This window comes from Apium graveolens, chromosome 6 (assembly GCF_009905375.1).
Source record: "Apium graveolens cultivar Ventura chromosome 6, ASM990537v1, whole genome shotgun sequence".
Taxonomy (NCBI): domain Eukaryota; kingdom Viridiplantae; phylum Streptophyta; class Magnoliopsida; order Apiales; family Apiaceae; genus Apium; species Apium graveolens.
In genome coordinates, this window is record NC_133652.1 from 190,776,896 (window position 1) to 190,787,528 (window position 10,633).

At 38.2% G+C, this 10,633-nt stretch overlaps 1 protein-coding gene across 1 annotated transcript; it reads right to left on the reverse strand.

Annotated features, from left to right (window-relative positions):
• Positions 1–804: 804 nt before the first annotated feature.
• LOC141665635 (uncharacterized) lies at positions 805–5,869 on the reverse strand. The gene is made up of 3 exons (XM_074471621.1): positions 5,135–5,869; positions 4,786–5,020; positions 805–971 (listed from the first exon to the last, which is right to left on the reverse strand). Exons 1-3 carry the CDS (start codon positions 5,867–5,869, stop codon positions 805–807), a joined length of 1,137 nt encoding a protein of 378 aa, XP_074327722.1.
• Between the last annotated feature and the right edge of the window lie 4,764 nt (positions 5,870–10,633).

Sequence of the window (10,633 nt, forward strand, 5' to 3'; positions counted from 1 at the left end):
ACGGTTATTCACTTAAACCACCTTCCACCAGCCTCAGGGTTGTGCATTGTGCCCCCGGGGCTAGTCTTGCACATTTGGAAATACAGTTTAACTTCATCATGTCGTGGTCATGGCTAACGCGAACTTCTCAATACTAGAGTTATTCACATAATTTTTCAATGTCCCAACATATGGGTTGCTGAACCTCCATGTCTTTTCTCACAGAGGCAAGTCTCAATTACACAACTGAGTTTTCCATGTATAAATTCAGTACTTCTTCTGGTGTTCCGAATTTTTGCTTCTTCAATTTCTCAAAGATTACATGGCTTTCATCAATCCATAAAGGGTCATTTACTTTCTTTAATACCGTGAAGAAGGGAAAACACTTATCACTGGGTTCGGAGATGAACCTCTCCTAAATCGCACTCTTTAGTTTCTCTATGTTCTTAATGAAAGATGAGGGTTCCATAACCAGGAATCTTATCAACATGGCCTTGATTCCCCACTCAGAGATGTGGCCCAAAAATTTATAGATCCTACCTCGAAGGCACATCTTGTAGGATTTAACATTACCCTGTGGTGCATCAGCACTTCAAATCCCTCTCGGAGGTGTTTCATGTATTCTTCCTTATCTAGGCTCTTAATTTCATTATACCATAGACTCTCATGGTCTTTCAATATAGATGCTCAAAAATTTTTACTTTCTAACCTTTGGTAGGTGGCATCTAGTTTCTCAAAATAAAAGCAGCAAAAAGTTACATAATATTACAAAGTTAATGAGGAGTGGTACCTTAGAAATGTCGTCCTTATAATTAGCTTACTGTTTTATGGTTTCTCGCCTGCCAAGGGCAAGAATTCCTCTTTGTTTTTCTTACTGTCTCCGGTTACAAGTGGATAAGAATCGTATCTGCTGTGGAATTTCCTCATTGCTCGTCGAACTTTCGGAATTCCACGTCTTCTTTTGGGAGGACCTGCTCCCTGACTCATCGGGCCTTTAATCATACAACATATCATAAAAGGAAAGTTGAGAATTAGCGAGTCCTATTTGCCAAGAATATTTCAGAGTTTTATATTATAGTGTGACGACCATCGGGTCTTCATGGAGGAATTTCATCCCCTCCGAATCAGAATCATCAAAGTTAGTGGCCATTTCCACTGTCGCTCCTTATGGTGTACTATATTTCGGGCACAATCTTTCATTGAGCTTCTTGAAGTCCCATCAGTCGTTAGGCTTCTAAAGATCATTTTGATAACTGGCACTCAGGGATGCGTGTTTCTCTAGAGTATCATGTACTCCCCTCTATAATTTAAAATCTTTCACTTTATTGCTTCCTTCATTATCTTGGTGAACCCTCACTGGACTAGGAACTCAATTTTATTCCTTAGCTAACGACAATCATCGATATCCTCTGCGTGAAATCTTGGATATAAATTCTTGTTCCTCTTTTCAGGGTTGGTGCGCAGTGGCATCGGCCATCTACAGTATTCATCTTTTCATATTTATCAAGACTCGGCTTCCTGGAGCATTAAAATGTGCATGCTTGGTGAACTTCGGTTCTCTGTTGTTCTTTCTTTGGGGCAAGTCTTCATTAGAGATACTTATTCTTAGCATCATACTTTTGATCCTCCTTTTGCTTCTAGTTGTTATCTTCATCGCCTCCTATCAGGGGCCAAATTCTTCTTCATGTTATTTATTTTCATCTCCCGGCTGTTGCAATCTATGTCTATTTTTCATATTGATTTGGGCCAATGATAACTTAAGTTCATCATCCAGGCTCCTTGTTGGACTATCACTGACATCCTATTACTCATGTATATGTTGATCATGGATTTTCTTTGAATCGGTCTAGGTCATACAAGGATTCTTTTTATCCTCGTTTCATGGGAGATGCAGTGTGGCTCATGCAATTTTGCACCATAATCGAGACATGCCCCCCGGGGTTTAAGAAAATGTCACGCACTTTATAAAATTGTGCATCGGCTGTTGTAGTAGAGAGTTTCAAAACTTTCTTACATGGTTATGCGGATTACTAAATCCATCATACGCCTAGATTGGGGTACCTTCAACTTCCTTGGAATATAGGTATTTGTAGTTTCTTTCGTAAAGAGATACGTTGGATCATTCAGGCCTTAAAGGGGCATTAAATCTTTAGGATCAACCCTTAGAATATCCGTCTTCCTTTTTCATGGAAGGTCGTTTAAACCAACTATACGAGGGAATCGACCCTCGGGGTCCAGGATTTCCAAATTTTGCAAGTAGTCGAGTTTGTTGTTCCCTTTTCAGGAATCTTTTCCTCCATTAAATCACGAGTTTGATGAGATGAAAATCCGATCTTCATCATCCTAAGCTTCCGGTCCTTGAGGCCTTCGAGGCTTGGGACATCTTTCTTTGGTCGGTCACTTTCTGGACATCGCCTTCTTGGAGTAGTATCCTTCTCACTTCATATTTCATTGTCCTCTGTCTAGGGACTGGAATAATCACAAATGTGGTCATTGATGGGTTTCAATCCTTGAATATAAGGGGGTGTATATCCTTTGCACGGTTTATGTTGAATTCCACTTCCTTAGTTATAACCTTTAAATTCATATCCTGGATCGTCCATGGTTCGGGAAATGAGGGCATTGGTAGAGCTAAGGTCTCAATTACCATTTGAAATTGGGGATTCGATCCTTAAACTTGAGGATTCTATCTTTCGAATTTGGGGATTCTAAATCGTCCCTTCGGATTAAGATCAAGTTTTTTCCTAACGCATCTCCTAACTTGTTAAATCTTGTTGATGTGCTCCTCATGAGCTCGAATTATTTTTTGCAATGGGTTGAAGAATCATCCTTTCGCGCTCTCGAGACTGAGAACGTATTCTGAAAATGGGCTATTTGTTTGGTTGTCTCCTTCGTGGCTCGGTCACCTTATCAGATGGACGATAACTGTCCTAGGTATTGGAACTAGAGAAATCTCGGAATCTTTTATGAATGAGGCTCAGCCCTGCAAATACCGAAATTCATAATCCTACTGCGTTCGATGCTGAAGTTTACTCCAGTCAGGTGGGTTAGCGTTTCTCCTAGATGAAAATATAATTGTTAACATCCGAAATCCGATTGGGGTTTCGTCCCCTAGTTTTACATTCCTTGAGATTAGGTATCGGTCCTTTGAATCAGCGTTCCGGTCAAAAGAAATCCCATAATTATGGGACCGAATTCTTGATTTTGTGATTGAGAGTTGTGGTACTCCAATGATGGAAGCGACAACTTGAGTTATGGTTGGTAGATATTGATTGCTTCATGATTTCAGATCTTTTTGGGATTTTCGGATGTGTGCTTCATGAGCACAGTTCCTCTTCTTTATGATTTGGGAATTCATCCTTTCGCATCTTCGGGGCTAAAAATGCCCTTTAACAACTGGTTCCTCAATCAGCTGCACCCTTCTTGGGGTGATCTCCTCTTCATATGAATGATCACTATCCTCGATATGGGGATCATAGAAATCACAACTTCTTCCTTCAATAAGGTTTAGCCCTTACAAATACTGATGTTCGTACTCCTCATGTACTCGGTCTTGTGTTCTTCCTCAAAATTTCACATCCCGTAAGGTGGGTGATCATTCACCCTTGAGGAAAGCACAATTATTAACATCTGAAATTCTGGTGCTCATTAGTGAGAGTACCATCTATAGTTTGGGACTCTTCCCTTGATTCTTCATCCCCTTGCGGTTGGAGACCGTTGTACCAGCAGTTGGGTAATGGGGATCTCTGTCCCTGAGAGATTAGTGTCTCAAATATTGAGGTTTGACTGTGGTGGAATCTCAACGTTGGATGCACTATTGCGCATCTCATCAGGTGGTTTCTCGGTGCTTCTTCGTGCTTTCATGGTTGTCGTCCTTTTCCCACAGACGGCGCCAAATTTTATGGATAAAAAATATGTATTTATTTATTGTGTGTATTTAATGTTAGGGTTTGATAAGATTCGAGTTTTAATGGATGCGCTTGTGTTTCGTGGCTTGAATCTGTCCTCACAAGATGCCTACGTACCTCGGTGTATGCCTAGGATCAAGCCAAAACGTAGTTCTTGGTGATGCTTGCCCTCGGGGCTATGGCAGCGAGCGCTCACCAAGGACGTAGTGACTTTCATGTCCTTCAAGTACTAAGTCTAAAACGTCGTTCCAGGTAATGGCCTCGTGGCTTGAAGGACGCCTTCGCGTTTTTACGATGCTTAAAGATGTCTTCAAAAACGTGGTTTCATGGTGGTGACGTCTAGAGCTCTTATCCCCAAAATGTTATGTTGAAGTTGAAGGGGTAAGACCCTTTATATAGACGTTGAGAGTCTAGGAATTATGATAGAATTGGGTGACTTGATGGGCAAGTTCCCTTCTCAAACTGGACTTTGGAGTCCTAGAAAGCAGGAATTAGTTTCCTTCTGAATTTAGGTTGCTTGGAGGATACTTCTTATAGAAGTAGTTATTTATTTGAACACATTCATTGGGTTGTTTGATTATCCCCTTTATTAATTATGAATTTAATAAATAGTTAGGGTTTTGGGCCTCATTAATTGGGCATTCCCCTTTGACCAAATCAGGTCTAATTAATGCGACATTAACTCCACAATTAGGGTTATTTTTATTCCCTATCAGCACCTTAGCAATTAAATTATCACAAGAGTCTCTCAAATTAAGAAACCCATCTTTCATGGTGACGGTGTAGCCTTTATCCATTAGTTGGCCCAAACTCAAGATATAATTTTTCATAATAGGAACATAATAAACACTTGAAATAAAATTATGATCTCCATTTTTCAAGCGAATTAAGATGTTACCTCCTCCTTTGATGGGCACTCCCGAAGAATCTCCAAAAATGACTTTGCCATTCACATTTTCATCGAGATTCACGAACAAGTTTTTATTTCCATACATATGATAGCTTGCCCAAAGATACCATAGATTGTCTCCACAATTTTCTTCTCCTTTTTGTGCTAAAAGTAAACTGGGTTCATTGTCTTTGTCTTCTATAAGATTAGCTTTCTCCTCAACTTGAGTTTTTGAAGTGCGGCACTAGGAAGCATAATGATCATATTTTTGACAATTATAACACTTGACATTTGATTTGTCATACCTTGAGATAAATATTCATCTTTCACGGCCTCTTGAATTTCTTGTCTCACACACTCTTTCAACTTTTTGATATTCCTCTCTTTGTTGGCCACATCCTCTTCCTTGTCCATGTAAGAAGTCTCGTTCACGTCCTCGGTCACGACCTTTTTGACTTGTGTATCTTCCATAATTATCCTTGAAAGATAATTTTGCTTGCAAGACTTGTTCAATTTGTTCAATCCTTTCTAACATTTTTTCTTCATGGGATTGTAGTGATCTCATAAGCTCATCAATAGTCATTTCATGTATATCTTTAGCCTCCTCAATTGCCACGACTTTATAATCAAATTTAGATAATTTTTCAATAACACGAACATCACTTACCTCTTCTCCATTGCTTTTCATTTGGTTAACAATGGTCAAGACCCTTGAAAAATAATCTGAGATTGATTCGGATTCTTTCATTCGCAAAGCCCCAAACTCGCCACGAAGTGTTTGTAACCGAACACTCTTCATTTTTGCATCTCCTCTAAAAGAAGAATTTAGAATATCCCAAACTTTCTTTGATGTTGTTGCGGAAGCCACCTTTTGTAGTATAGAATCATCCAAACATTGATGGATGATCATAATCGTCTTTTGGTCCTTCTTTCTTCGGGCTTGCAATTGATCTTTTTGAACATGATTCAAATTTGTTTCATCTTCGGGCACCACTAATCCTTTCTCCACAAGTTCCCACACATCATTTGCTCCAAGGATCGCCTTCATACGAATGCAACAATTCTCATAATTGTCTTTGGAGAATATTAGCATTTGTCATTGAGACATTTCATTTGCCATGATCTCCTTCTTCTTTAACAAACACAAGTCTTCTTTGAAGACACGTAGAACATTTGGCTCTTGATACCACTTTGTTGGAAGAAAAAATCTCACTCAAACTCACACAACTCAAGATATTTAGGAGAAGAGGTATTTTATATAAAACATATTGCTTGAAATTAACGTGATCACAAATGATTTTGTACAAGACTTTATATAGGACTCCATGAAAAAATCTAGACACTTACTTAATTGCCAGAGGTCAAAGACTCTTACTTAAATGCCAATGCCAGACTTTAAAATACACAATACTAGAACATTTTATGGATAATTCTAGAAATTAGACTAATACATACAAAATCAAGAATAATCTAAAATATTAATACACTTTTATTATTTTAGGTCAAAATTATATTTTATTTTTAAGAGTGTTGTTGTAAAATCAAGAATGCAAATCACTCGATTATACTCAGAAAAAATAAGGACGAATTACCAAGAGATAGATTAAATTGTTACGGGATAATGTGCATAAATATATTTAATAAGGACTGATTTACTATCAGAAGTATCAGCTTTGAAACTGATATTAAAAGATTACTACTCCGGATGGTAATTTGACATTATCTGAAATTCGTCATATACACATGAACATATTTAAGATAGAAATAGTTATTGCCGTAATGTTATTACGGGGGTTGATTTTCCTGTGGATCCAGACGCTTTAATAAAATCTTAATCACCTAATACTGGAGTTGAGGAAAAAAAACAGAAATAAAACCGAAACTGAACTGAAACCAGAGAAACAGGAGAAAATCGAGCCAAATAAAATGATACAAAACCGAAACTGAAAAATAAAGAACCCAACTGATTTATATGACTCAGATTTTGGTTATGCGTTCCAACCGAACCGATAAAAATTGAACCAAACCGGTTGCTAATATTAATAAATAAATATAATATTACATATATAATTTATATATTATTTGAAGCTAGGTGTGGTTTTGAAAATCAATATCTCCAAGTATTTTTTAAATATAATACGGTGTAGCAGTTTTCACTTTTTATGGATTTAAAGTGGACAGTCCAGAGGATTTTGATAGTGGTAGATAGTTCTTGATTTATATTTGTGTTGAGATGGGTGTATATTGAATATTTGTCATGGGTAAAATGGCTACATTTGACTAAAAACTTTTTAACTTTGATACTTACTTGCAAGTTACTGTTGAATGAAATAGCCATTTTACCCTATTTCTCATCCATAATTCCATATGGAAATGCTCTGACTCTATTACAGCTGCTTTAAGTCACCTTCAACAACCAAATTATATAAGACATTTTGGTGCTTGATGCCTTGATCTTGTTTCAATGTTGAAGACATTTTTTTATTTGCGTAAGCCAGTAAGGAAGATCTTTATTTATGTCATGTTTTTTTCGTATTTAAACGACAGACTCTGACTCAGAAAGCATAATCATAAATTCTCCTCCCGTGAAATTCGAACCAGGATAATTATCCTCTATTTAACTAACTGAGCCAACTCTTGCGGACTATTTATGTCATATTTATAAAGACTAACTTAATATCTTTTGTTAGAATATAAAATACACCATTCGAGTTATTTGTTTTAAACTGCAATGTAACATTATTTAATTTTATATCTATCGGTTTTATAATCGGAACCGAACCAATTACAATCGAATCGGGATTTTTTAAACTGAAATCGAATTAGACCCGTCAGTTATGATCTTAAAAATCGAAGATATGTGATTGCAATTCCGATTTTATCCAAAAACCAATAAACTACGGAACTGGCCTATCCTCTCCCCGCGGCCTAATACCCAGCATATTTAAAATAACTCGTTTAGTGAAAAGATGAACCAAACAATTCTAAGATATACATCCCTCGAATTAGAGGATCTAGCAAAAAGATGAGCCAAACAAATAACTTGAAGTTAGGAACTCACAAGAATATGATCACAGATTCAAACAATTTCAAATCCTTGTTATAAACTCTAAAAAAAATTCCCCAAAATGTCTTGCATTTTCTCACTTTCTTGCAATATTTTCCTTCTTCTTAGTCTAATCTTGAAATGGGGTCTATTTTTTTCACATGATTTAATGTTACCCTAGCTTCTTTCTGTCTTCGAATTGATAAAGTTGATATCTTTATACATATTTGACATGGGTTTGAAATATGCAGATCCTTATGCCTTGTAATGAGTAAAATTTATGTAAAGATATATAGATATGGCTATTGATGTGAAAAGTATTCAAGCTTTCTTGTGAGGTCTCAGCTTTTCAATAAAAAAAGCCATGATCTTGTAATGAAATATACAATCTCATCCATTGTATCAATAGTATTCTTCTTGTTGTATATGTTTCTTCCTTTTTTCTGTGTCGCTTTAATTTGCTCTGTGCTTGTTTCTGCGTTAGCATGTGTGGTTTATAGAGTTTTCTTTCACGCTGATCGTAAAGGATTTGAAAATGTCAAGGGAAATAGAAAAAATGATGAACAGGCTCCAATTCTTAAAAATGATGACATAGGTAGAACTTGTAGTGAGTTGGATCAGGGTCAGACAATGAGACAACTAGACGGAGAAATGCAAAAGAGAAAGATAGAAAAGTTTATGTACATAGCAGCATTGAGGATAAAAATTTTGCAAATCCAGCTGGGCTGGATTTGATGGCGATTTGGGTAATAAAAATGTGGTGGCAGAGGAAAATTTAAAGGAAATATGGGAGGTGAATGCAAATATTCCAAATGAGAAAGCTAGGCCGTGTTTGCGTGATGCGTCACCAATAGTCGCGTCTCCAGCATTCATTTCTAATTGCATTGAAGAGCCTGCACATTAATTTCTAATTGCATTGAAGAGCCTGCACATTTTTCAGGTGTCAATGCTGAAAGCTCAGAGGACTTGGAAGAAGATGATGCTCAGAGGTACCTTGATTTCAAGGCCAGACCAAAGAGCTCAATACCGTACAAAAAGGCAATGCCTCTGGTGGTATTTAACTCGTTTGACTATTACCATGAGGTAGATGGATGTGAAGTGAAAACGGAACAAAATTTACTTGAAAACATCAATCGATCAGTTTGTATCTTCATCTTCATCAGAAGATGCTATGTCATTATGCACCGCCCACAAAGTTCAACTCTCAAGGTTACTCTCTTCCTTGATGATCTTAATGATCAAGGAAATGACGTCTTATATAGTGATAATCCCAGATCACCCTGGGATCTTCTTCTTTGTGAGCCCGGACTCACGCTCCGTTTGGACAGAAATGACGGCGGCGTGTGATGTAGCTGTAGGGTGGGAACCTATAAAACAGAACCGCAGGGGGTGGCGTCCCCGCGGCACCTCCGGCGTGAGAATGAGAGAGGGTTTTGAAGGAGAAAAGGGGTAAAACGGGAATTATGCAATTATATTGTGGTGTGTGTATATGTGTGTATATGTGAGAAGTAACCCCTAACCTTCCTTTTGTTCTGCCTTTTATAGGCTTCCCACTAGGGTTTAGGGGTTTGTACCTTTTGATCTGGGCCGTAGGTGTGTCTTTTGGACTGTAGGACGTGTGGACGCTCAGGATGAGCCGGTGTACTATCGAATTCGGACCTTAGGAATATTCTGGATCCGGGGTACCTGGACGGTGGTGATATTGCCACGCAACCTGGGCTCTCCAGGGTTAATGCTAAGTGCTCCCTGGGCACTTCATATTGGGCCCTGGACTTCTGTTATCGGGCCTGCACTAATATAGGCTATCATTTGCCCCCCACTCCCTTATGCGGGTTTATCCGGATGGGGGAGTAGATTAGTTATTGTTGTGCTGCAACGCCTTAGGAAAAATTTTGGGGGTTTATTTGATTTGTTGCCCCCTAACTCCGGGGTCTAATGGGAATAAGACTCCGGGGTTGACTTGGTTAGTCATTTGATTTGGGTCCAAGGTGGGATTCCTTGAAGTACTTAGAAAAATTTTGGGGGTTAATTTGATTTGTTGCCCCCCTAACCCCGGGGTCTAATGGGAATAAGACTCCGGGATTGACTTGGTTAGTCATTTGATTTGAGTCCAAGATGGGGTTCCTTGAAGTACTTCAAAAAAATTGGGGGTTAATTTGATTTGTTGCCCCCTAACCCCGAGGTCTAATGGGAATAAGACTCCAGGATTGACATGGTTAGTCATTTGATTTGAAATTTGAATTTTGGATAAGGTTTGGTGGATAAGGACAATCTGACGTTTGATTTGACCGGACTCTGAAAAGCTGATGTTGAAAATCCAGAGCGTTAGGAGACTGTTGAGATTCCGGCCGGGGCTAAAGATGTGTGCGTTTATATATATACATATATGTATGTATCTTTGAGTGTGCATAAATTTTAACTTCCCCCTTTTTTTCTCCTGAAAAGCCGTGCCACGATATAATTGCAGCGAGGGTAATAACTGCTGCAGTTACATTTACCGATACCAATCAATGAGCGCCACATGGCGCTGACATCACCCTCTCTAAAAACTGTTCACCTTTCCCCCTCTTTCCTTTTACTCTCCTATAAATACCGGCCTTCTCTACCATTTCATTTTTTACGCAAACACAACTTTGAGAGAGAAAAGAAGAGTTTTCATTTGGCGAATATGCAGTGCTTTTTTCAGTCGAAGCCTTTACATTTCCTCCTTTTACTTGTAAGTACTACCTTTCATCTTATTTTCTTGTTCTCTTCATCGTTTCTTCGACATGCATGCTTCTTTTTTGTTGTGTTTTGGTTCGATGGTGTCGA